The 27864-nt window shown below is 38.8% G+C and overlaps 1 protein-coding gene across 2 annotated transcripts in view; it reads left to right on the top strand.

The window, feature by feature from the left end:
- The window catches only part of SLC25A13 (solute carrier family 25 member 13), a 101502-nt gene that overhangs the window by 38514 nt on the left and 35124 nt on the right, over positions 1-27864 (top strand). For both annotated transcript variants that reach the window (XM_055708100.1, XM_055708099.1), the window contains 7 exons: positions 11968-12107; positions 18722-18868; positions 20454-20592; positions 21447-21540; positions 21712-21796; positions 23978-24062; positions 24518-24676. In XM_055708100.1, coding sequence (XP_055564075.1) covers positions 11968-12107; positions 18722-18868; positions 20454-20592; positions 21447-21540; positions 21712-21796; positions 23978-24062; positions 24518-24676 — 849 coding nt within the window. The remainder of the gene's footprint in view (positions 1-11967; positions 12108-18721; positions 18869-20453; positions 20593-21446; positions 21541-21711; positions 21797-23977; positions 24063-24517; positions 24677-27864) is intronic.

Here is a 27864-nt window from a genome sequence, read left to right as displayed (position 1 = left end):
AAAAATGGGAAGGGAATAGGGAGCCCAAACCCCAAAGTGTTGTTTGTTTAGTATAACTGCTGCAGAATTGAGCAATGTACTCTGCTTTTGTCTCAAAACAAAACTTTTATTTACATATAGACAGCAGCTATTGTGGGTCTCCTCTTCTGTTATTAATTATATCAGTACAGTTCTTAGATAAACACATTAATTAAGGATACATCTTAGTAAGCACTCCTGTTTACTTACCAGATACTTGGAATTGCCTGAATACTTGTTTGTAAACTCTCTAAAAGCACATAGCTCTTAACAGAGGTTTAAATAGCTCTACAGCTATTGTGACGAGCTTCAGAGTTTTTCCTCTGTAATGCTCTGATACTTTTTCAATATGCAAAGAATTATTACAGGAGTCTCACAATTGCTTTCCTGACCAAAGGATTAGGTTCAGACTGTCTAGGCTAGCTCTTACTTTTGATACAGAGGATTGTTTATTTTATGCTTTGCCCTGTAATTGCTTGGTATGACTTGACTCTCCTTATGGGATCTCTAATTGTATTTTTTTCTTACAACACCTAGGTTAGTGATGCCCAGCCTAGTACACTGGATATCATGTAAAGCAAGAAAAAATTAAATCTAAACTACCAAAATAAATGGCTGAGGCTGTAAACATCGATCACTTGATAAATTTCTCTGTTTCTCTGTGAAATTTCCATTGCTGGTTCAAATTGGTTAGAAACCATTTGTTGCCAGTGATGTGTTAGCTTACACCTATACAGTGAAACATCTGTTGGTATATAAATGACAGTTGCCTAGACATGATGATCCCAACAGCAACATTACAAAGCAAAATTTGTTTAGTCTGATATTTTTTGTTGTTTATACTAGTTTTTGCCAAAATAATGGCCAGTTTTAATTAAAAGAGGATGTAAGGAGGACTTGTTAGAATATTTATTTTCTTCAAAACATTTTTGAAATCTTCTTGTTACTGTTTTTGGAGAATTTAATTTCTAAACATATGTCAACTTGGCAAGTTTTTCTTGTTTTGGTTTTTCTTTTAACTAAAATGTTATGTAACCAGGCAGGCTTTCATGAAGGCATCATAAGTAAAACAAAGCCTGTTTAGTCACAAAGAGAATCTGTCGTTTGAAATATTAGGAGAAGCTCCATCCTTTTATTGCAGTGTGTTCATTTGGTCTAGAAAATACAGTTGAATTTTCTATAATAATCCAGAAATGAAATGTGGTGTTTTGATTTGTTCTTTGTTGTTGGCTCTGTTTTGTCTTTTTTTTTTTTTTTTTTTTTTTTAAATAAAATCAAAGTTACCTACTCAGAAACATCAGCTTGAAGGTGAGCATCTCTCTTCTTTATTACCAAAACCCAAGGAATGATCATAGAATTATCAAACAGTTTAGCCTGGAAGGGACTGTGGTAGCCACCTTGCAGGTTCATACCCTTGCAGGGCCATCAAGATTAGGTTGCTCTGGGGGCAACATCCAGTCAGTATCTCTGAGGATGGAGACTGCGGCCTCTGAGCAAGCATCTTCCAGTCTTCAACCACCGTTACAGTGAAAAATAATTCCCTGGTGCCAAGTTGTGATTTCCCATGTTCCAGCTTGCATCCATTGCCTTTTGTCCTTCCACTGTGCATCTCCATCTTACCTTCACTGCCCTGTTGGGTAGTTGCCGACAGCAATGATGTCCTCCTTTAGCTCACCTTTCTCCAGGCTGAGAAAACCCCATACCACCAGCCTTTCTATACGTCATGGACATCAACCCCAGACTATTTTATATTGAGAACATAGAAGTGGTGTTTTATTTTAGTTAGCCAGGTTATGCTGTTTACCTTGGTGGAAGTGATCTGGGTTTTTTATTATTCTTTTTCAGGGCAAAAGTGGTAAATTTAGGTTTTATGCTCTTATGGGATCTGGTGCTTTCCAAACCTGTGGTCTTTGGTATTTTGTTGCTTACTTCTAAGGAGGCCAAGAAAGGTAATAAAGAAGTGTAAGGCTGGTGCCTGTAAACTGAAATTATGGATATCCGCAGCTCAAGTAGAAATATTTTTAAGGGACTGCATCTTGGAAGAATGTTGAAAAACATTTCTGTAAGCCAATTATGCAATAGTATGTGTATAAGTTCGTGTTACTTCCCCTTACATCCAAGGAGGATAGAAGAAGCAGACGAGCTTGGATCCAAAATCTTAACCGCTGAGAGTGATGGTACTCTTGGAAAGAGCCTGCTTTTTTGGGGATATTTGCAATGCTTAGCAGAGGTAACAGAAGCACTCACGTATCTCAGTCAAAAGTCAGGGCCAGGTTGAACTGGACAGTGTATGGTTACGTCACGAGGAAATGAATTCACAGTTCTTAGAAGTGACAAGAGCACAAAAGCCAGAGCATGGGGAGGGTAAGAAGATAAAAAAGTAAGAACATTTTCAGTGGAGGGGTGAAACTAGAAGCTTATTGTGGATCTTTTGATTGGCAGAAATCATGAAGGCACAAATGTGTTCTCTGTGATAATGTTTTCATTAAACATAAAATTAACCTGTAAGACTGCTCTGTCCTTGTTGAAAAGTTTAGATAGGGCAAGGAAGTTATAACCAGATGAATTTTGTTCAGTAGCTAGCGCCTCTCTCCTAAAGGGGGATGCATGCTGAACTTTTTGTTAGGATTCGTACTGACTTCATGGTTTGGTGGGGGCTTTGGGGGGATTTTTTGGTTGTTGGTATCTTTAAACTCTGCTTATGACATCTGAAAAACATTTGGTTAGGAATACTGATCTTAATCTCACCTCTGTGTATAACAGGTGCTATACAGCCTTTGTTGCTTCTTCTAATGGATGGGGTTCACATCTGAATGGAAGCCACTTTTAGTGAGAGACTCCAGCCTCCTGCTTCTCTGCCCTGCTGTGACTGTCTCTGAGGGTGCTGGCACTCCGTTGGGCCTTACACAGTACAGTACATTTTCTGCCTGGAGATGTGCCGAGTTAACCAGTTCATTTTATGAGGGCGGCCCAAGAAACACCGTATGCTTTTGCTTTCCATTGACATGCTCCAGATGTTAGTATGTTACCTGGAGGTGAAAAACCATTGTGAAGGCAGCCATTTTTTGATATATGTGGAGATTTATTGCACTTCTTTAAATAATCCGTTTGTACTGCAAAAAGAACGACCTTGATTTTTGGAACATTCTTAGTGACTTAGGAGCAGTGTTTTCTGAATGACTGACTGTAGATACACACCAATACCAGATTGGCATGTATGTGTTGTATGGTATCTTGTCAGAGATCAGAAGAACTGCTTAGAATCTGTTCCAGTTCAGTGGGTCAAAAATCCAGTTTTTATGAAAGACTAACTGTAGATTTGCACAATTGACTATAATGGCTCCAGTTTTAAAATACAGAGGAAACAGAGAGCACTTCCAGTTGATGGGATAATTCATAATACTGCATGCTTAGATGGCTAAAATACTATGCTTTCTGCTGCTACTTTATGCTACTTAAAAAAGAAAAAAAAAAGTCTGGAAAAGGTGGGGAAAAGCCAACTTGAGAGTATGTTTCCACTGTATGAGGTCACTCTTTGGTTAACAGTAAGCTGAGGGTTAGCCATCTTTCGTATAGCTGTATATCCTGTTGGAAAAAAAACCCCAAAATACCAACATGATTACTAGGCAGCATTCGGGGAGGAACCAGAAGCTTCCTCACCAGAATATATTTAAACTACGGCAGCAGCAGTATACCACTTTAATCTTGATTTTTATTTTAATTTTTCCCCTATCCCCTTTTCAAATTGTCCTGGAACTACAGATTAGAAGAAAGTGTTTTGTTATTACAAATTTTAATACGAAATTTCAGAGAGCAAAATACACGTACTTTTGCAGTGTGTGTAATTTAGTTTTCTAAATTGGAAAATCTGCTGTTACCTAGCAGTTAATGACTATTTTTTTCCAACATTTGGAATGCAGGACCTGATTTGATAAGCTGATAAAAGAAAACAAAACTGAGAACATATTGGAAGTGCTCAAAGTGAAAATTACAGTTTAGGTAGGTTTGGGGGTAGATAGTTAGACATTTTAATTGAACTAAAATAGTTTTATACTAATACAGTACTGTTGTGGGAGTACATTTTATGCTGCATTTGAAATTCAAGTATTTAAGTGGGGGAAAATGTATGTTAATGCTTTGCAAGAAAGTGATTTTTTTTTTTTTTTATACCATCTATCTAAGCAAAATAGCTGTTAAAGAAATAGAGCTCTCAAGTCTGTACTGGAGAGTAAAGTGTAAAGTTTAGGATAATTTGTTTAAGCCAGGAGTTTGCTTTTATCGCTTTGGTTGTGTATTAAACTGCTGTAGGAAACAATCATATGAGTTCTGAAGTAAATTTGTGTTTCCTGGACAGCTACAGTGAAGTCAGCCTCTGCCAGTATAGAAAAAGGTGTTGAGTCAGTCTGGATTCTGAAAGTCCAGTGTTTTTAACATCTTGTGATGGGAATAACAGAAATGAGTCCAGATGATGATTTCACTTACCCACATGGAAACGGGGGCATTGAATTTGGTACGACAGCTTTGGTTGCACACAAGCAATGCTGCCTCCTGTTAAGCAGTGGAAACTCCTGCTTGTCTGTTAAAATTCAGCACTAGTCCACAGCTGGACTAGCTCAACATAGTTAAATTGGTTAAAATTACCATTTTTATTATTTTAGCTTAATTTCATCTTTGGGGATTTTTTTTTTTTTTTTTTTTAATTTGGAGTAACTAGTCCTATCAAAAAATAACCTACCACTTACACATGCATGTGCACACACAAAATTATAAAATGAAGTGAATTTTTCTAGGTGTATATGTGCAGCCACATTTTTCAGGTGCAGGTGAAACTGCTCTTAGTCTAAATGGATCAGGTGCACTAATGGAGGGTTTTGCACTCTTGTGAATGAATCTGTTTTAAAACAATAACGACGCTGCATGATAGAGTGCAGATAAATTGCACTGACCTGAGCTGCTGTCTTTTTTCGTACCAGTGCCCTCACCCTCCTCAAGTCGTGTGGTACAATCCCATTATCTTCAAATTATGTGCTCTGCTTCTACTCTGCCAGCTTCAGTTTGAGTGTTCTGCCAGATACTTTCCTTGTAATATTTTAAGAAGGAAAGGAGCTAGTATATTTTTTTATTATTATTCAGAATTGCAGAATAGGTTGTGGTCCATGTTTTGCACAAAATTAAGAAGCAGTGAAGATACAGCATCAGTGTATTATTTCAGGGCTTCTAACCTGTGGAAAAGGTGGCTGTGACAGACCTTACTGCTTTGTCGAGGGGAGTTGGAGGGATGAGTACCTTTCCTTTGCAATCCTTAGTAATCAAGCTATTCCAATGTGTTACTTCATTTACAGCATGGCTGCTATAAAACTATTTCAACCCATTTCCTTGACAGAGTAGCAGGGACATCAAGGTGATACTAGTGCTTGTACTTCCAGAGCATTGTACCTCTTCTGGGTGAATGGGGATAAACAGACAACCCAGTCAAGTACTTGGACTACCCATCATTCCACAACTTAGCTGAGCAGATGTGATGTCGACATTTGTTTTCCAAAACAAAAAGTAATCATTATAGAACACTTAGTGCCAGACTGTAGAAGGATAGGAATGACCCCTAACTAGCTGTGTATTTGAAGTTCACATCAGTAAATAAAACCCCAACAAAATAAAACAAAAAACCTGAACAAAAAAACCCAGTCAACTCAAACCTTGGATAAACCCTAACAATTCCAGTAAAACAAGATGATACAAAATATTACTTGAGTGTTTGGCATGTATATATTTATATCTGTACACATGTGGTTTTGCACAAGTTTATTGTACTTTTTTGGTGGCCAGGAACAGCAATGGCTAGCTGCTCTGCCAGGCAGGTGAGCTGGCAGTCGAGCAAGCAGGGCATGGGCACAGATCTCACTGATGAGGGGCACAACCCCACACTACCTGAGCAAGGGCAGAAGAGCAGGTCTGGTGACAGTGACCAGGGTCAGCTAGAGAAGTCCACAGGGATGAGGCAGGTCCAGGGTAGGGCTGGGAAGTCACGTCAGGGGGTTGGGGCCACTGAGATGCAGGTGTCCTTATGGTATGGCTCAGGAAAGGAGGATCAAGGACCTGAGATGAGGCTTCTCCTAGCTCTTTCTCCTGCAGCTCTTTGGACCCTGATCTCTTGTGCTGATGGATGGGGGTCACGGAGAAGAGGTTGTAGAACCTGGTGGTGCACACAGGGACATGAAACTTGTGGAAAATGTGGAGTTGTTTGGAATGGTCAGTGAAGACCAAAGCCTGCGGAAATCATTCTGTTCTCATCTTCGCTGAGCTTTAGGTCAGGTCTTGCTTGGCAGTTGGCAGAGTGCTGGGATTTTCTAGTCACGATGGTGAAACAGCTGTTATCATCAGTAGTTTAATTTGACCAACTGGACTTCCGTCTTTGCCTTTTCTTTCGTGTAAGATTTATTTTAAATGACTGGGGAAAAAATACACTTTTTATTACAGCTATTTAAAGGAAAACTGTTGCCAAACACGTGAACAGAAGTTCTTAACCATTAACAAGACATGATTTTATAAAGGTATCACCTTTTGTCTAAGCAGAGTGAGAGGGATTTACACATTCAGGTTTCAAAAACCTTATCTCTTTATATAAAATATCTATTCCACACTTTTTGCATAAATTTTGCTTCATTAATCCAAGTTGTAGCTATGATGCTTTTATGTTCCTCTTCAGGGCCTTAAGTGTGATGGATATAGAAGCAGTTACTGCTAGAAGGGTTTGAAAAGGTTATCGGTGCATGGGGAACTCTTGTTAACTTAGAATAATTCATGTCCTTTCAAATTTGTCTTTTGTTTTCCTCTTTGCGGAAGGTAGCCTGTGTTATTCGTAGTTGCCATTGCCAGTATCATCAGGATAATATCTTCTTTTCTCAAGGTCCAGGGTTTTGGTACAGGTTTTCTATACCACAAATAGCTTAATTGTGTAAAGGTATAACATATATAAAATGTGTAGAACCTATAATTTACATAAAATAGAGACCATGAGGACAGCTTTTCTACAGAATGTTGCAACTATTTTGTAAGGGCAGTGAGATTGTTGTAGATGATCATGAGATTTTTTCTAGCTATACAATGAGATATTATTAACTATATTGGACTTAACAGTGATGCTGCTTGAAAAATTTATGTACTTGTGGAAATAAGTAGTTCAAAAGAAGTCAGATTTAATACATCAGGTATTTATGGACTGTACCCTGTAAAGATTTTAGTAGCTTATTCTGTCAAGTGACCTTTCTTAAATATAAAATGTGGTGTGATAATGACTTTCAGGTTTTTTCCTTTTAAAATTTCGCATTTCCAAATAGATAATATTCTCATGGGGAATATTAGTGGTCTGTGTTGCGTCAAGAGTGCCTGTAGTTATTCCAAAGCTTGCTTTATTTCTATTGTAATTCTTAGTCACAGTATGGAAATGTGAATGCAGTATACTTCTTTATACAGTAAGCATTTGCACATAGACATTAGTATGTTGGAGAGAAGAAAGACCCCAGGACTCAAAGGACCAAAAACCCCCACTGGAAACCAGTAGGCAACTCACCTGGAGGAAAAAGAACAACTTTTTTGTACAGTGATCAGAAACCAATGACAAGGTATCAATTTTTTAATTAGAGGCAGCGCAGGGACAAAGAACTATTTGTTTTAGAACTTTGCAATTTATTTTAAAATTGAGCTTCAAAGTTAATTTTTTTAAATATGGACAAAATGACAGCATGGATTTCTAAAAGTGAGTATTTAAAAAATTTCTTCAACCTGTTGTTCGTTTTGCTTTCCAACAGCTGTGGTTTGAACAGAGCAAACACAGAAATTTATGTTTTGCTACCTTTAGGTCTTGTGCTCTTATGGCTCCAGGTGTAGGAGCATTAATATTTTGCCTTTTTAAAACTGAAACTAAAACAATTGAACTGTTTTATTATGGATTTAAAAGCTATTGATAAAATATCAGTTTAGCATCAAACCACAGTTGCCCAGAGAGGTTGTTGAATGTCCATCGTTGGAGATGCTCAAATCTCAGCTGTCCATGCCCTGAGCAACCTGACGTGGTTGGACATTCTTTGGCAGGAGAGTGGACCAGTTGATATCCAGATGCCCTTTCTGTCACGAGTTCTTCTGTAACTCTGTGAAACAGGTTCCTTTGAAAAAAGGTCTATACACACAAAGTAACTCTTGGCTACTGAAGAACATTGCTGCTTCTGTGTTTTACTGTGTTTAGTTCAGCGACTTGTGGGTAGCTGTGGAACTTCAGCTGCAGGTTTAAGGCAAAAGTACGTTTTAAAATTATCCATTTTTTATTTTAATACTAGACTTAGATGATTAGGAGATGATACTGTTAGAACTGATCAATAACTTTGAGTGAGTTCTACAAATCGGATACCTTTTGATCAGTAAATCACAGGTTAAAACACCTAAGGTTTGTAATGGAGTATGAATGGTCTTTATTGTCTGAATCAGGCAATCTGACTACTAAGATGAGACTTGCATCAGTGACATTGTGGTAGATGAATGGATGATGACACCTAGCAAGAAAAGAGGGAAAACACTGTCCCCTGAGTATATAGAAGAGTTTGTGAACCAAAACTAGTTGCAAAAAGGAAGTACAGGGTATGTGTAAAAAGGTAGTGGCAAGCAGGATACCCCATCTTGTGCTGTCAAAGAATCAGTAGAAGCACAGTAGACAATCTTCCAGTCAGCTGCCAGCACTACAGTCCGACATGCAGTCTGTCAGAAAAGCATCTGGTATTAGTTGCCAAGTCATATTGACATCAATATACAGTATGATTTTGAAAAGATCAAGTAGTGTAAGGGAGTTCTCTTACTATTGTACTAAATACCAACACTAATGTGGTAGTCTGTGTTTTCCAAGTCGTAGGAAATATTAAGCGTACCTCTCCTGCTTGGACTGTTTGGAGGAATATTTGTACTTATGTGAACCTCTGAAGCAGACGTGTAGCCTTTGATCTCTAAAATAGACAAGGCAAATACAGATGCCCTGGATGTAGACCTTGCTGTGTTCCTAGCTGGCTTGATGATGTTTTAAGTGCCATTGCTGTGGCTTCCTTTGCCATTTATAATGCCCATAATTAAACATTGTGTTTAGTCTGAAACTACCATTTTTTCACTTCTTGATGTTTGAGCTTTTTCACTTCCTGATGTTCTCTTGAGCTGCAATTTTTATTTTGGGCCCCAGCTAAGGAAGGTTTACAAGGCACAGAGTTGGGGAGCAAGATGCATTGTTCCTTCAAGATAGCTAATGTATAATAATGAATTAAAATAAAATTACAGCGGCATACCCAGAGGACATTCTGTAACTTTCATATTTTAACAGTTAAAGTAAAGATTGTGGGGAGCCTGGCCCAATCAGAAGGAATTTGAGACTGCTTTATACTAGCTAAGACTTTCGTATCTTTTACCTCACATCAAGTAATAAAGCACCTTTTTTCTCTGACAAAGACAAATCTGGAGTCCAACCAAACATAGTTTTTGGTAATGGTGACTTGTTCCTAATCTCATCCAAACAGTATCAGTGTCTTGCTCTGGCGAAATTCTGGAGGTCGGATGAGAGGGAAGGAGGAAACTGGCGAGCATCCGATTTCTGTGTGAGAGAGAGGTACCGGAGCTGTTCTGGGAATATCATCATTCCTCTGGAAAAGCAAGAGTGGTCGCTAACAGGAAGAGACAGCCTTCATTTCCTCTTGTTTGTGGGCAGGACAGGTTGTCGTCTTCATGCTGGTTGCCTTCTTTGAAGGAAGTCTGGCAAAAAGCAGGAACTTCATAAAGGTGATTTCCAATGACATGTGGCAAGGTGCCTTGAGCTGTGTCAGTAGGAAGCATCCTAAATAAAAGACTTTTGGCAGAGGGACAGGACCTCACCCTGAACCAGTTGGCTTTCCCTCCGGTTGCCTTGAGAGCAGAATTTTGCTCCTGAAGAATGCTGGCGGACAAGATCCAAGCTGGCTTTGATGGAGCTTGAAGACATGAATGAACAATGCTGTGCTGGGGCTGCTGATGTTGCTTGGAGAAAATTCTCACAGTACAATAGGACTTGAAGTTCTGAATGTTATGAATTTGAGGTTAACTAGGGTCAGTCTTTCTGTTTGTAAGTTAAATCCAACTTGCTGTTTTGCTACTGATTCTCTGGGATCTGTGGGTGCTGTGTTTTTAAAGATGAAACTACTGACTTTGTCGAGGGATGGGAAGAGGTCTGCAGTATCATCTCTGGTTTCTCTGTGAAGTCCCCTCACTGTAGAACAAGCTGTCCTTACGGGTAACACCAACTGCAGTGCTTTTGGGTCAGTGCAGCAGGGCATGTGCCCTTTTCACCTGCTTGGGACCATTTTTTCCTTTGTCTTTATCTTTCATTCACTTGGGCGCTTCCTGACATCGTCCTGGCTCTTGGCTGTGCCATCCCACCGTCACTTTTTCCTGCTTCCTTGCCTGAAAGTGGGAATTCCGCCCTGGCTGGGTTTTCCCAGGTCAGCAGAGCCACGGTGCCTGGCTGGCATGGGCTGAACCAGAAGCCAGAATTCAGCTTGTGCAGGAGACAGGACCTCACGGCCCCAAGGAGCTTGTGGTGCTGGGGTGAGCTGGAAGGCATCTCCCAGGCCTGCCTGGTAGCCAGAGTCTGGCTCCAGCGAGGTGGCTCCCAGCTCATTCCGGACAAAGGCAAGCACAAAGCTGTACTGATTTCCTTGACCACAGGCACCAGCCACGCTTGGGAACTGGCTTCCAGCTCTGCTGCTTACAGAGACAGACAGGAGCTGAGGGTTTGGGCTCCTAGTCTTTCTTCCACAAAGCATGAAGGGAGCAGGAGACAGCTCCTGGCCCTGCCTGTGGGCAGGGAGTGTCTTCTGGGAACCAGCTCTCTGCGCTCACAGGAACTAACAGGAGACAAGAACTGGCACTTGCCTGGCGTGGCTGGAGGAGTCGCACAGCAATTAGGAAGGTGTGTAGCAGCTGGGAAGCTCTGGCCTTGAGCTTGTCTTCAGAAGATATATTTGCCTTGTATTTTTGGCCGAGACAGACTATCACATCGAAGTGAGGGCACTGTCGTGCGAGACAAGTACTTCCTCAGATCTTATTGCTGTTTCTATTAGTCAAAATACGCACTGTCCTGTTTCAGCAGTGTATGGTCCTTTCTACTGATTGTAGACTTGGTGTGTTTCAAACAGTTGTTTCTTCACCAAAAACGCTGTGTATTACCAAAACGTCTGCCAAGCCCATAATAAACTGTTGCCCAGTTATGACTACTAAACTGAACTAAACTATGAGGCTTGCATTTAGATGTGGTCAAACAGACTTGTGCTGCTCCTCTCCTTGTAGCAGAGAACTGGGGTTAAAGTCTGCTTAGTGCTAGAAATGGTGTAAGTTTGTGTTCCTGCCTGCCGTGTCCCTCCCACCTCTGTCTTGCATGCTTCTGTAAGGTAACTACAGAAAAGTGGATCCTGAAATACTGGTATTTTTGTAGTTGATTTGTTTGAATTTGGAGAACTCTGGGAATAATACAAAAGCCTGAATTATAGTTGCACAAAACTTTCATTGTTAGCAGCTTGAAAAGATTATGCTGAAAATTGGTTGGCTTTAGTCATCTTTTTATAAATTGTGTTTTAATTTTAATCTTTTCTTGTTTGACTTTGAAACTTGAAATATCTAGTTGAGTCCCTTCTAATGAATTGTTGTGAATGTAAAACTTGACAAATAAAAAGATTATTCAGACAGAATTTGTGACCGTGTTCAAAACTTTATGATGATTTTGGTAAACAAAAAAATCAGGTTTGCTTTACAATATGTTGCTAATTTATATGAACAGTATTGCTTTCCTGTTTGAAAATATCATATTTGTTTATATGCTTGCCTCTATTGTTGTTTTGTTTTATTTTATTTTATTTGATTATTAAATGAACATTTTTCTTTTCTTCCCAGAGGATGCTAAACAAGTTTTTGGCCAGACCACGATTCATCAGCACATTCCTTTTAACTGGAATTCAGAGTTCGTACAGCTGCATTTTGGAAAGGATAGAAAAAGACACCTAACATATGCGGAATTCACCCAGTTTTTACTGGTGGGTCTAATAGAGTACAGTTTGTCAAGAGTAATAAGAATGATGCAAGAATCAAAGCATTTGCAAACTTGCCCAATGCCATGCTGGTAGGAAAGTTGAAAGTAGACCAAGTGCAGGCTTTTACAGTCAGAGTTGTGGACTTCTATAGTGTGTTGATAAATAGGAAATGCTTATCGTAAAAGTGCTGATTCAGGCTAGGTGGAGTCTTTTGTTTTTGGCAGCTGTGTGCAGAAGGTAATCTCTTCGCTTGGGTAGACAGAGACATGAAATTAAAAACGTAGACCTCTAAGCCTGAAAATCTCTTGTATATTTAAATCCATGAGTCAAAGAATGTTAAATAACAGTATTGAACATTTTGGACCCAGTTGCCAGACTGGTATTAAGAAGTACTTCTGTCTGTAAACAGCATGTTTACCAAACATGTATTTAATTCAGTGCTGGTATCCAATAAAGATGTTTTGCTGCAAGCCCTTTCCATGCACTTCTTTACTTTTGATTTTTTTGAATTAAAGTATCTCAGATAGGGTAATGCTACTTAGCTTTGCTTGTGGTATACAGAGAATAAAATACCATCTTTCTTTTGCAAGGAATATGGCTATTCATACTTTGGGGTACTTTCTTACAGAAAGTAAAATATTGTGCAAATAAAAAAAGACCTACCTGTATTTCAACTGTACTGTTAAAAATAGTCTTCAGTAGGAAAAATGATCCTTGAAGTGGTGAAACACGTGAGTTTCTTATTTGTATTCCTTCTGAATACTTAATGCCTGTATTAGTATTTACACTAGAGAGTTTTAAAATGGGAACCTGCTTCAAGACTACAAGGTTTCTTTTTTTCTTGTTTACACAAGTATGTTAGTTCACAGTAGGAGGTGGTATCATTTTGATGAGGAATAATTAAGATAATGCTATTGAGACAAATGTTTCAAATTGACTTTGTAGAACAGAGTCTAATTAATTTTGTATGAAGAGGACGTCAGGTATCACATGATTAAAACATATTCCCTTAGGTTTTGTATTGACTATTGTAACTCCTCAGTAGCTGAGACATAGACCAGTTTTGTGACAGAATAGTGTACTAGAACCTCTTTTAGATAAAAAAGCAAATATGTTACTTGATTAGGAAAGTGCCTCTGGCTACATATTCTGGTGTTACCGCCTTACAGCTACAGAATAGTCCCTGTATATGTATCCCAGGATGTATGGATTAAAATCACAGTCATAACAGAGTACTAGACCCGTTTGCCTCATGAATCTGTTTAGAGGTCTGAAGAAAACCCGAAGAAAACCCCAAAATGAAAAAAGGACATTTTTTTGCCAATTTAAAAAAAACACCAAAAGTGTGGGGATGGTGAGAGAGGTTAAAGCCACAGAGCTAAACCAGCCTGTAACCTCACGGCTGGGTATTTGGAGAATTTGAGTTCTTCCTTTGTGTCTTTGGGTTCTTCTGTGTTTCTTCTTTGAATTAGGAAAAGCAAGAGCTGAGGCAGGAGTTCTCTGACTTTGGAGATGAGTCCTAACTGCTAAGCTTTCTCCTGTGGAGGGGTGTTCCTTTTTTCTTGTCTGAAATTACTTTTCTTGGATGTGATCACATTCTCAGGAAAGTTGTATTTGGTTTTGGTGTGTCTTGTCCCTGCCTCTTTTTCTTTCTTCCTATTTTTTTTTTTTTAACCTGGCTCTACTGCAAAAGTGAGTATTAGCTAGTTGCAGTGTAAAGGTTGACAGAGGAAAAAGTAGCAGAGTAAAAGGTTGTGTTGGAACATGTCAGTGGTCCTCATGAGGCAGACAGCCCTTTTGGTGATGATCCATACAGGACAGAAAGAGGGAGGAAGAGCATAAACCTGGAGAAATAAGGATGACAATTCTGTGTGTCCTCTAAAGAGGTGAGAAGCATTCAGGAAAAGTTCTAAGGCTGCTAGTAAAGATGCTTACAGCATTGGTGCAGGCAGCAAGAACTTTCAAATAAATTAATTGTCTGCTATCGGGTACAGTCTGTTAGGACGCTCAGTCAGTCACCATAATTGGGTACATCTGTTTACCCACTGTCTAGAGCTGTAAATCTTTGCAACACGTAAGTTTCCCTGCTGACTCTTGCCTTGCAGCATTGTGTTACAGATACTGAAGTTTGGGTACAGTAATGACTCTTAACACAGATTGGAGAGTTAATGTTCACAGGCATAGAAGTCTTCCTTTAAGCTCCGAAACCTTTGGTACTCTGACAACTGACATTCTGCCTGTGCGTGAGTCAGTCTTCTTGGTAGGATGTCTAGACCTTGGACCTTAGACAGCAGGAGACCACAGTGGATACCAAATTACCTTTCTGCATTCCTGATGTGTGAATGCTCTTTACATTGTACTTAACATGGACCAGATGGTGTTCTAAGTTGCTTCAGGTACTGCTTTGTAAGTACAATGCAACTTGCAACTTTTAATGAAATAATCCAGCTAGATTCAAATTCATTTACGTTGGGTCCTATTATGCCACACAAAGTTGTTACATATTCATTATCTGTCACAGCATTTGGGCTAATCATCACTTCTGGCAAAGCTGAAGGTATGTGGAAAATAACATTAGTATATTTTATCCATGCGCAAGATGGATCTCTTCTGGCTTTAAATAAGAAGAGTTTAGATGGGAGTCTGAATATTTATATCCTGCCAACACTTTTTTATCTATAGTGACAGAGATACCCAGAAGTATAGCATCCAAACTGCTTGGCTCGAATACAGTTAGCAATCTATTTGCATAAACCCAGAGCTCAAGGTGTCTTGGTTTACCCTGCTTCTCATTTTGCTAGCTTACAAGCAGCTCATGTATCTCCACTATATACCTGTCACATCTGTATCTGTTTGGATATGGTCATGTTCCATCATCTTTTCAGTGGCAAGTCTGCTTCATGAAGAGCAACATTGGCCCCTTTCTCAGCACATACAACCTATTCTGCAGGATGAATTTTAACATGTTTATGTGTGGGCCTGGTAAATCCATTTCCACACTGTCTGGGAATTTACTTGTGCCCAGCATATTAGTTGATGAAGTAGTACTCTTCATAATTGAACCTCGGGATCTACTCCAGTGGAAAGGATTGTGCTGTATCTGATGACTTGTAGACCCATTGGGATGGAACCCCAACATAAATTTCTATCTAAGTGGAAACTAAAGAAGCTTTTAATGAGCTGTAAGTGAAAGCTGAGAAAAATCTCTAGATAGGAAACAATTTAATGAAAATTCTGGTGCCAGTGTGCCTGCCATGATGTGCAAATTAATTTTTCACAAAGTCTTACACTACCTGGGGCAATTCTAGAGTTTCAGCATCAAGGGAGAAACTTGTTTTCGAAGTATATCCAAGTTTACAGAAAGTCTAGTCAGAGAAGGTACTTTAGGATGTGTAATTTGTATTGCAAAGCAGTGGGGATTGTATTTCTTTAAACAGTCTGTCTAGGTAAACAATACTGGACTGAAATAGGTGAAACAATAAAAATTACTGCAAATCAGATAGCATCTCTGAACACCATGACTTTGCTTTATTGGTTTTCAGTTTAAGGTGGTATTTTTAATACTAGCTGTGTATACACAGCATAGATGATGTTACGAACATCTCATAAAGATTTCCCTGATAAATTGTTAGTAGCTACTGAGCCTCATTTTGAAACATAGTCATGCTGTGAGATGTCTCAACTTTAAGGCTTGGAGACTGAGGGAATAGATAGCCTTTCTTTTGAGTTAAACACTTTGAGTTTATTATGTTATTATGCAGGGTACAGTGATTAGAGAAGTCACATCTGTCTGGGTTTTTTTGTGACAGGTTTTATAGGTAAAATTTAGTTTTGAGACTGTGTTACCATGTAATGGTCTGCATGTTCTTACATGCTGTGTTGCTGCCGTGGTCAGGTTTTTGAGAACGTCACATGGCTGAAGGTCTCTGTGCCTTTTTCTGCTTGGTGCAACTGGAAAATGTGTAGCACAGCTCAAAATAACCATAGCCTGAAAAGACCCTACCTTTCTGAGAAGGTGGGATGAATCTTCTCTATTTGCAGTATACTTCAACCATTTCATTTCTGAACTAAGGAGGAGGTGCAAATGGGGAACTCCCAAAGACTGACATCATCCTATTCAGCTTTGTCTTGCTGTCTTACCAACAGCTAAGCAGCTCTTTCCTAGCTCACAAGAACATAGGCAAATGACAGCACTGAGTCCTTGACCGTGTTTAACCAAGTGGGATAAATTCTCTGTAGTGGTTTCCACACGTACCAAAAGGATTGAACGAGTCACGTGAGCAAGGAGAGGATGGGGTGTTTTGGCTTGAACTCAACTGTAGTACTAACAGACTTTTTGCAATTAGCTGGGTGATGACAAGAAACATGCACTTAATCTTTTTGGAACATGAACCCTGCTTTGTTTCTGTGGCTGAGACATCGCTGTCAGCCAGGGTCCCACCGATGGTGTGCGTACCTCCAAACTCGCTGATGGGTGTTCACAGATGGTGACACATTGGACTTCTGCAGGTGGTGATCAGGTTTTTTACTGCATTTTAGTGCCGGATTCTGCCAGCAGCTTCAGTGGTTAAAACAAATCAAATGAGAGAAGAAAACAGCAATATTCACATTCAGCAACATTACATTCTCATTTAATCCTTCTGCTAAATGATTTTTTTTTCTTTGGTGATACTGCCACTTAATGACAAACATTTTGTTTGTTTGTTCATATGTTTCCACCTGCCAGGTGGTGAGTATTTAGGCATACAAGACTTACTATACCTAACTCCTCTTCAGAGCTCTCTGCCTCCTGAGTAGCTGCCTGCCTCAAGCTGACAAAGTTTTTTTTGTTTTTGTGCACCTCCCACCATAAGCCTCCCAAAATTGCTTGCTTTCAAATTTCTGTTGAAATTATAGTCACAATTGGGGTGAAGCAAGGACTTACATGGCTGCATCCAGCCAGAGTGAATATTATTGCTGAATGGTAACACCTCCACATAAGGGGCTGTAATGTAAGGGAAACGTGACAGAACTGAAATTGTAATACTTCAAATTATAACCCCCACAAACATTTCTCATCAAAAGCAGAAATTTCTGAATAATTCTGTGAGTGAAATGCAATGTTGAAACATGGATCGATCAGTCCTTTACCCCCCTGCCCCTTTCCTCCTTCTGCCTAATATATTGGGAACTTTACATCATACCTTTCGGGTCAGGGTACAGTGGTTTAATTAGAAATTAGGGCTAAAATTGTAGAGGTCAGGAGGCTGAAATGAAAAGACAAGCATGGTTTGAGTGGCAGCGTGCATCGGTGGTCGGCGTGAGCTGAATGAGCAGAAGGAGGGATGGCGGCTGTGCTGCCAGCAGGTCTGATCCCACAGTGGCTGAATTTGCCTTTCGCCCTTCACTCTCTGTTCCCTTGGATGCTGCTGTGAGATAAATACCAACTTACAGGAGATCATAATCACCATGAATACATTGTGCTGGTGATTCTTGGCTTAATATGACTTTTAAAGCATATGTTTGCAAATGTAATAGAAATAGTAGGATAGCATCATGGTCCACTGCAAGACTTGCTTAGTATTGTTGACATACTTTTGCTCTGATTCCATTTTCTGAATAACTGAGTTTGAATATGTATTCAGACTAAGCACTGTATTTCCAGTGAAGAAGTTTTTATAAGCCTTTTATGAAAATTTAAAGGGAGGACATGGCAACGACTTGTTTTCCTCCATTCGGCAAAGAAATACAGATTGGGAAGTCTTAACTGCATCACCAAAAGATATTTCTGGTTTTGGCAAACCTGTAGAACTGAACAAAAAATTCATATGTATTATCAAGTTACTATCTGTGCAGGATTTTTCCTTTTAAATGAAAAATTAAAAAATCAGAGAGTAGTCTAACAGTAATTTGTGAAAAAAGGGTGTGGGTCACAGTAGGAAAAGATAGTTTTGGGAAATCAAATGCCTTTGTTCTCCTCTCAGGGGTACATTTGAATCACAAAATGAGATTATCAGGTGGTTGCATCAGATAACACTTGTGATTGATCTCTGCCTGTTACTAGTGCTGAAATACTGAGAACTAGCTTTCATCAGTCATGATACAAGAAATTCTACGTTAAACTGCTGGTGTCTTTTGCAGATAAATAACTTTGTTTTAAATGAGGATGCTTTTTGAGGGGATGCTTTCAAGATTAGTGGGTGTCTACATGGAAATCTCTGATCCTTGTATTGTCCTTGTTCAAGAAGTCGTGAATACTTTTACAGAAAGTATTTTGACCTGCTGTGACACACGTAACAAAATGGCTAATGCATATCATGGGACATTTTAGTGTTCACGAGTGGGAGATTACCTGCACTGGTGTGTTGATACATGTCCTCATTTTTCAATTAAATGAATTGTGTGACCTAATGTCCAGACAGCAAAGAAATCATGATGGTTGTCATAGATACTGGGCTCAATGATGGAGACCATTTATGCCACTGGTAGAAAGGCTGAAAGTTACACATACAATATCCAGTTAAAATTAGATTACGTATAATTGTGTTTTGTTAAGTGTGAGGTATCTTGTATATAAAATCTATTAAGGTGATGATTTTGAACTTAACTTTTGGGTTTTTTCCCCCATATGTTTTCAGGAGATACAGTTAGAACATGCAAAACAAGCTTTTGTGCAGCGAGACAATGCTCAGGCTGGAAGAGTCACCGCTATGGACTTCAGGGACATTATGGTCACTATCCGGCCCCACATGCTGACACCATTTGTAGAAGAATGTCTAGTAGCTGTGAGTAGTTCTGGTATCCTAACTGGCAAAGACCTGAGATACAAATGTGGGATTCCTTTTTTATGTACCTTGACCATGATACGTGGCATGTAGTCCAGCTTACGGATGCATGTTTTTATGTTTAGTGGTTATTATCTACACATATAAAAGTTAACCCTCATTGCAGAATACGTACCCTCAGTGTTCCTCATCATATGAGATAAAAGACTAAGCAGGTAGGTGGACCTTAGTAATGGCCTACAAATGTAGAGTTTGCCTGACTATTTCCAGTCACTCCATCACAGTAGACTTGTGTCAAATATGTTAGAATGCCTCTGCATCCCATTTAGGAAGTCATCCTCAAAGGACTTGCTTTGTAATGTCAATTCAAAGCTCCCAAGTGTCATCTCCAAGAACATGGGACAGTGTATGAACTGGAACATCAGCCAAGGACATTCACTATATATTAACTGATAGTTGTTACACTTGAGTGTATGCTTTTTTTCAGCTTGAAGTACCTAAACCAAATTAAATATTACAATTCTGCAGTTTCACTGAAGAAAAAACAAAGGTACATTTGGTTTTCACCACAGTTTCTAATCTTGGGAACTTGTAGCAGCACTTTCCAAGTAATCCAAAGTCTGGCCGTATCCAGGTTTAAAGAAATCTGTTGTGCTTTGATTTGCAAGGGAGGATTCCAGGGAGATGCGTGAAGTGATGAGAACTGCATACCCTGGACAGAATATTGGAAGAAGCATAGAGCAAAAAGCATAGCCACAAGACTTGGGGACTGACAACGAGATCTGATACTTTCTTTGTTGATTTTCTCCCCAGTCTTGTCAGCTTTCTTGGGTCATATACTCTCACAAAACATAAGATTTTTGATTCTCCTTCAAGGTCAATTAAATTTTGGTAAGCTTATGTATTGTTTTCAGAAATTTGCTTCATCAAGAATCATGTACTTTAAATAGGGAATTGGTCCAATAGTTTTTCTATGTGCAGCCCCAACACCACTTTAAAATAAAACTTCAGGCTCAGTTCACATTTGAGTATGAGTAACTGTTTGAACCTCATTGTTCCCATTTTGTTTGACTGCCTGATAGAAGCCTGAGAGCTTACTGCTGGTTTTCCATGACTTGAAGTGCCTGTGAATTTCATATTTCAGTTGACCTTTTCCAGAATGCGTTTTGATTTTGTTAAAATTTTCTGTATAGTAATATACTTTACATGTAGAAGTAGATTTCCTCATTACTAGAAATAAGCCAGCTTATGAAACATTTCCAACTGAAGCACTACTGAAACTTGAACTTTGTAAATTACTACTGGTTATGTTGTTATAATCCTGCATATGTATTTGTTTAGGTTTGTAGGGTGGGGAGAGTTTTACATTCTGGTTATGATTAGTTTCAGTAACATAAGAATCTTTCATAGTTTTCTTTATTTTGCAGGGTGTTGGTTTTTTTTTTTTTTTAAAGCAAGCCTTTTAAAGAGCAAGTGCTACTGTTGCTCTTGCAAAATAACATTGTTTGAAAACCTTTATTTCAAGATTTTTCTTAGTCTGTAACAGTCTCCTTTCTCTTTTCTTCTTTTACTGTCTCTACTCTAGGCTGCTGGAGGTACCACTTCCCATCAGGTCAGCTTTTCCTATTTTAATGGATTTAATTCTCTCCTTAACAACATGGAGCTCATTAGAAAGATCTACAGTACTCTGGCTGGAAATAGAAAAGATGTGGAAGTCACTAAGGGTTGGTAAAAATGATTGCAGTCTGGAAGTATCCTTGAGCATTTGGTTGGGGTGGGTGGAAGGAACGACCTCATCTGTATACTTTTAAATCTATGGGAGGGGGAGAAAGCCAGCCTCGTTAGCATTCCTTGGTGCACCACTCGGTTTTGTACACTGCTTTTGGAGTCCGCCCTCCAGGTTTTTCATTTTGTTTCAATCAGAAAAAGGTCCTAGTAAACTGGCAGTGGGGGCAGGGTGAAGAAAGCATGTAAAGATATTTAAAAGTTTAAAAAACTTCCTAGGACTCCTGCCAAATTGGCAGCCTATTAAAGTGACCTTCAAGGGTAGTTGAAGAATTCCATAAACTTGTATTGGCGGCACAGTAAGCTGATCTACAAGCTTGGAACAAGATGTTATCTGCTATATCTAACCACTTTTATAGATAATACCCCGTGCAATGCCAAAGTTTCATTAATGTGGCCTACTGGGACTGTGCCTGAAAAGTTCCACATCTCTTGACTCCTGGTTTGTTTTTTCTGTTTGCTTTTTTTAAATTTTTTTTCCCTCTGACCTGCAACTGATTGATTCCGTATGTCAAATATCCTAAATCCTGCTGATAGTGCTAAGCTTTCAGACCAGAGTGTTGTACTTATTTGCATGAAGTATAGACCATTTAAAACATACATTTATGTAGTGGCAGGAGCACTTTTGTGGTGGGTCACTTTTATTCCCTTCTCCCTCCCCCACCAGCATCTTCTACTTAACACTAAAATATAAAACAACTCTGGGGTGCTCTGGATTATTTGTTCTGGTTCGATTTGTTGTTTGGGTTTTTTTTTTGTTTTTTTTTTTTTCTATATTCTTATTCTGTTGCAGAGGAGTTTGTTCTGGCAGCTCAGAAATTTGGTCAGGTTACACCCATGGAAGTTGACATCTTGTTTCAGTTAGCAGATCTATATGAGCCACGGGGGTAAGTGGAGAATTATCTGTCCTCTCCTTTCCTCTCCTCTCCTCTCCTTGGAAGGAGTGGGAGGTGGTGTTGGGGAACAGGGAAGTGTAGTGTAGTAGCCGCATGCAGGTAACTTCTTGTGATCTGAAAGCCCATCTCTAAGCAAACACTAAGCCGAATTAATTTCTTCAGGCGCATGACGTTAGCTGATATTGAAAGAATTGCTCCTCTGGAGGAAGGGACACTGCCCTACAACCTGGCTGAGGCTCAGAGGCAGGTAAGAACAGAAGCCAGTATGATGCTATTACCTGTTTCCAGTGCCAGGTAAATTGATAGCCAACCTTCTCCTGTGTTGTCAGCCAAGTTGCTTCTCTCTTGTGTTCTGTAATAATCTGCGAGGAATAACTTCTTGTTAGAATTTTGTTAATTTAAAACATCAATTTAAAAACTTGTCATGTCTTCTCCCTCTCTTCTCTTTGCCCCTTTCTCTTGGCCTGCATTTTGACAGGTTAAATGTAATTTACTTCAGAAAGATAAAATGTACGTGAGTGTCATCCAGCCATCCAGTAAATATTAGGTGTATACCTAATTAAGGTGTTAATGTTTTGTGGTTCTGTTACTCTCTGTTCTTTTTAATGAGGAAAGAAGACTTCCTGCTTCCAGTATGGATGGCAAATTCAGCATATAGGCTATTAAAATGGCAGCCCTTGTTCTGAACACACATGCATGTCCCTGGCTTCAGAATATTCTCTGCTTTGCCTTGTGCTCTGCTGAGTCTCGAAATAGAGATGATAGATAGTCTACCGTCATAGTTTCAGTAACAGCATTAATGTTCTCTGCATTTCCAAAAACTAAAGGATATTGACTTCGATGGCACAACAGCGAATGAAGTTTGGTTGTGTTTGAAGCAAAAAGAAAGAGGAGTGGTTTTTAAATGTCAAAGCTGTTGATCTTTTAGTTTTCATGTTATTCTAGCATAGCTTATGTTTTCATTGACACAAGTTTCTATACAGATAGACTTAAAACTAGCTCTCTGTTTCTGTTTCTTTCTGTGTCTATTTTAAGGCAGTCTTAACTTTGTGTCTTGTGAGACCAAGGGGTTTTTTGTTGGGGTTTTTTTTTTCCTGCTCTGGGTCTGTGCGGAGACGCCAGTTTGACCACAATGAGTTGATGCAGGCTACATTTTTAGGACTACCAGGCCGTAAGCCAGGCCTGTGTGTCTGTGTACCCATGTGGCTCTTTTGCTTCTCTTCTTCTCCTCCCTCCCCTACATGTGAACGCCCCCACCACTGCTCCAAGACAGTACCTAGGGTGGCGGTTTTCTGTTTGTTTGAGCAGTGACTAAATGTTGACTATCTTGGGTTGAATTCAAATGAGTTGGCTCCCAAAAGCTCATCTATTCCTAGAAGACTCCTTAAAGGAGTTAAAAGCATTTGCATTGGACTGAATATCAAGTAACATCAGTTACAATAGGTGGCAGTAAAATGAAGCCAAAGATGTGGTGCTGAAAGTAGCAGCTTCTTCAATTTTAGCTTTGGGGCCAGTGTCTTTGTTAGTATGATTTATGCCATTTTATGAGGCTAGGACATATGAACCTGTTTAAATCTTACCATTTCTTCTGCATATGTGTCCTGCCTTTTTATTTTTCCATCCAGTTCCTTTTTAACGTCAACTGCTTGATGCTGAGACTGAAAAGATTTTCAGCTACACTGATCCCTTCAATTTATTTTCAGGCCAGCTCTACCTACCTTGGAATATTAGCTAAAACCTAAACCCAATGTCAGGAAAAAATACATCCATGTTTTTATTTTGTTGTTTTATTTTTAGTATCCTTAAAAAAAATTACAAAAAGCGATAGTAAGTATGGAAGGCTTAACGCCCGTGCAGAACTTCTATTTTTCCAATTCTTTCATTAGATAGCAATTTGACATCTGGAGCTCTTCTGAAATTTATTTTTTATTGGGTTGAATCTAGCAGTCACAGACGGTGAGCAAAATGAAATTGTGGGGTCCTTTATGAAACGTTATTTTCCTTTAGCTAATATGTATGAACAATGATTGCATACTTGTTTTGATGGCCTGAGAAGTAATATGTATACCTGGTTTTGGCAACAGTAGAAAGAAATTCCAAACTGGACTTGCTTTTAGCTGTAGACAATGAGTGACTTAAGATGCAATATGTGTGTCCTCATACGCACATTTAGACCATTGATTTTGGAGTTGTATAATTTTGTTGTAGTATCAGTCTTTTCTTTGCTATTCCACTCTGAAGAGGCTACATTATATGGCACTTAGAAATCAGTGGAAAAGCAATAATAATGGAAAACAAGATCTCCAGTGTACTGTGGGATTTTTTCCAGGTATCTGTATACTTATATTTGTCTGATTGTGAGACATTCTTTTCAAATACGATATTCTGATTATTTTTTTTCCTTTTGTTTTAAATCCTGCCTTGACAGAAAGCTCCAGGCGATGTGTCTCGACCTATACTCATCCAGATTGCAGAATCAGCGTACAGGTTTGCCCTTGGTTCAGTTGCTGGAGGTTAGTCATGGCAGAGCAAAAGAGTATTCGTCTTCTCTGTTTGGGTTTTTTCTTCTTCTGCCCTTTTTCCCCTTCTGCCTTTCATTTAAGTGTGGAAGGCTTCTCTGTCTTTCCCTTGGAGCTGTGTCTAAGGGATGGGATGACTATAAGATTGAAGAGGAAGGGGTCATCTGGTCTACAAGAGTTTTGGAATTTACAAGCCATTGGAGTTTGCAGGTGGTGTTGCTATCTGATTTGTCACCAAACCAGTTTCAGAAGAATCAGATTAATAACGAGGTAGGGCCAGGAAGTGCTTTTGGTTAAAACTGTGGGAGGTACTTTAAAGTATCCAGAATATAACTTGGAGAAAAAGGTGTCAACTGATGCTTGAGATGTAAATGTGGAAGATGACAGTGGCAGTCAAACACTGCAAATGCAAAATCCTGTTTTCTTATAGCTTGATTTTTATTTTGCAGCTGTTGGAGCCACTGCAGTCTACCCAATTGATTTGGTAAAAACTCGAATGCAAAACCAGCGCTCTACAGGCTCTTTCGTGGGAGAACTTATGTATAAAAACAGCTTTGATTGCTTCAAGAAAGTGCTACGTTATGAAGGTTTCTTTGGGCTCTATAGAGGTAAGTTTAAGTTAGTATGTAGTAATGATAAGTAATGATAATATATATGCAAACTTCTTGATAATTAAAACCTCATTGTAATGAGAACATTTCTGTAGGACATCTCTGTCCTTTCCTTCCTTGTCAGCAATAGGGCAACAATAGCAATATCCTACAGAAAAAATACACTGCTAGTCAAGTTTTAATTTCTTTAGTAGTCCTTAGTACCACCAAGAATGTTTTGCCCCGTTTGGTAAGAAGTTAGATCATCCATTTTTAGTTTTTTGTTTCAGTGTTCTTTCTTATCTATTTTCTTTCTATTTAAAAACATCGAAATATAGAGAAAATACGGTACCTTGTTATTAACCAGATCTCTTTTTGTGATATCTTTTGTGACAAAAGCGTCTCTCTGAACCAGTTGCATGTGCTTCACTAATCATTGCGAACAGTCGTCAAGTCTTATGTATACCTCTTCTTAGCTTGTCACTGTTAAGTCAGCCAGAGAGATTAACTGGGTTTCAACCCACTTAGCTTTATATACGTAACCAATACACACAATGATGAAGTTAGCTGCTCCAAACTCCCCTTGTAGTCAATGGGGAAAGCTCCAAAAGCTCATTTACTCTATTCAGGATGTAAATCATCCTCACTTTGGGTATCTTAGGTAAGTGCTTGCAGTTACATGGTGGCTTTTTTGATTTATTTTGTCCTTGTCCCAGTTATGGCATCAATGTTGTAAGTTCAGATAATGCAGAAGTATTCATAAGGAATTATGAACTACTGCATGAGACTACAGTTCTTCTCTGTCACAGAGGTAAAGCAAGTTATATTTCTGGTATCCCAGTTATTGAGATCTCTTATTCTCCTCTGGCATATTCATTGGGGAGGATTTGAAACTTCTGTTAGTGACCTCATTGTTAGCCCGCTTGCTTAGAAACTTCTTTTAACTTTTGAAAATAAGAATATTGTAATGACAGAAATTAATTGCTAAAAGCAGTTGAGTCAGAAATAAAGAATGGAGGATTTCAGTAAAATATCGTTCTGATCTGGCAAAGCTATATGCACCTGAAAAAAAGTAACAGTTTGTAAGACAACATGTGAAACAACATTAAAAGTAAGTGGTGTGATACATGTGCACTCTAACGTATGACCCAAGTTACTGGAGGTTGGCTAAGTAGCTCCTCTGCAAAATACAGACTTTGTAATTATTTCAGCACAATTGGAGATGGGAACGCTCAGTTATTATTGACTGAGTTTGAGGCAATTTTTTGAGTAGGCCTAGTAATTTAATGAAGAGTATTGACATGGTTTCTATTTTGTAAGAATTAGAGCAATCAGAATCATAAAAAGTCCCAGTTATTGGCTAAAGAACAAAATGTATTCCCTGCAAATGGATGACTGCTTTTTCCAGGATCCTGAAAAAATAGATATGCATAATTCCACTGTTATGTGTTTCTGTCTTACCAAAATGCTGAAGCACAGTGATTTTTTTTCCACCTGGAAAAAAACCCTTCAGAAATGTCATAAATGCTTATTCTTAACTCCCATTTACTTGTCTTGGTTTTGGAACGATTTTTTCATTGGCAAATATGGGGAACTCTAGGAACCTTTGTTAGTATAGCTTATCCTCCCATTCCCCATCTCCTTTACTACTTTTCAGGCTTCCAAGGAGTATGGAATAGTGAAATCTCACTTTGGTGGAGCTGAATTTCTAAGCCCTGGGCAATAATCTCATTTCTGGATTATATAGTAGAAATCGCGTGATGGCAAAGAACACCATCATTTCAGAGGCAAATTGAGACCTATGTTTCTGCAGATTCTCTGTTTGAAGGGCACCCTTATTTAACTTCTCTTTTTAAAGAGTCAAATAGAGAAAGCTGCTTAAAAATCTGGAGCTTCCTCTGTGCAGTTCTACAAATTCGGGCTGTTGCTTGCTTTCTAAGGAGGTAATGTGGGAGAAGGCTGAGCAATAGAGTGCAGAATAAAGGTTTCCAGTTAAGCTTGAAAGGACAAGAAAATTTGAAAGGAACTTTTTATATCTTGACCCAATTTAATGCAGTAAACTTACAGTGAGAATCATCTTGCTCTGGGCTTAAATACTACACTAGGTAAGACAAACTACAGAGCGCATTACTTTATGCTGCTCATGGGTAACTGGTGCTCTTTCTTACACTGTGGTGTATTCACAGTTAAGTAAATGTGGGGGTTTGTCCCCACTGGAGGAGGGAGTAGTCATTGGTAGAGTTCTGCCACTTAGCTGAATAGTGATACAAGCCTTTTAAAAAATACAGTAGAAACATTTGGAGCAGTGGTCCCTTTGTCACGACGCACTGCAAGAAAGCAAGCAGGAATTATAAGCCCTACTCTGAACTCAGCCATTTCACATATTTTTGATACAAGGCACATATTTTCATCCTGTGAACTGGTTTTTCTATTTTGTATCGTTATTTTATTCCAAACTTTCAAAGGACAAACCCACCATGTTCTAAACCACCATTTCAGATAAGGATAAATTACACCATCTTGTGGATATGAAGAGACGACTAAATTTTGTTTAATATCAGTTTGTTTCTAAGGAAATCAGTCTTTCCACTGGGAAGATACATTGATTAAAAAAAAAAAACAAACCACCAAACCCAAACATGATATAAACCTCTGTAGAATCTTTAAAATATGCTTTTTTTGAATGCTGTGTTTTTAGATACTTTTTTTTTTCAAGAGTGTACATCTGAACTAAATTTTTAATCTGTCTCTTTCTCAGCGTGGCTGAAAAGACTACACATCTCATATACCTATAATTTACTGTTGTGTCTACATTTATACCTGAAATACGTATTTAGAAAATCACAATATTTATATATATGCAAATATATGAACATTTTGGAAGCTGTGATTTGTCAACATCTCTTCCAACTGATGAGGTCACCTACATTTCTTAATAATAACTTTAATCAGAAGTCCATCTGATGAGTCACAGAATAATTCACAGTCTTAGGCAATGCATCTAGTAATTTCACCTATACTTGATAGAAATTTTATGAGAAATTTAAGTACCAGAGATAAAATGTAGTTCATGAAAATGTTCAGTAGCCATGCTGTTAATGCCACTTCTCCCAGAGGACGAAAAAGACAGGAAATGCTGTGGAAGACACTGTCACCGGTGATCATTAACTGTTAAGGAACTTGTTAATTTCTTCTGATGGTGCTTC

Source organism: Falco cherrug, chromosome 4, assembly GCF_023634085.1.
Source record: "Falco cherrug isolate bFalChe1 chromosome 4, bFalChe1.pri, whole genome shotgun sequence".
Classification (NCBI taxonomy): domain Eukaryota; kingdom Metazoa; phylum Chordata; class Aves; order Falconiformes; family Falconidae; genus Falco; species Falco cherrug.
The sequence above is the reverse complement of the archived record's forward strand: the minus strand, read 5'-3'. Positions and strand labels throughout refer to the sequence as shown.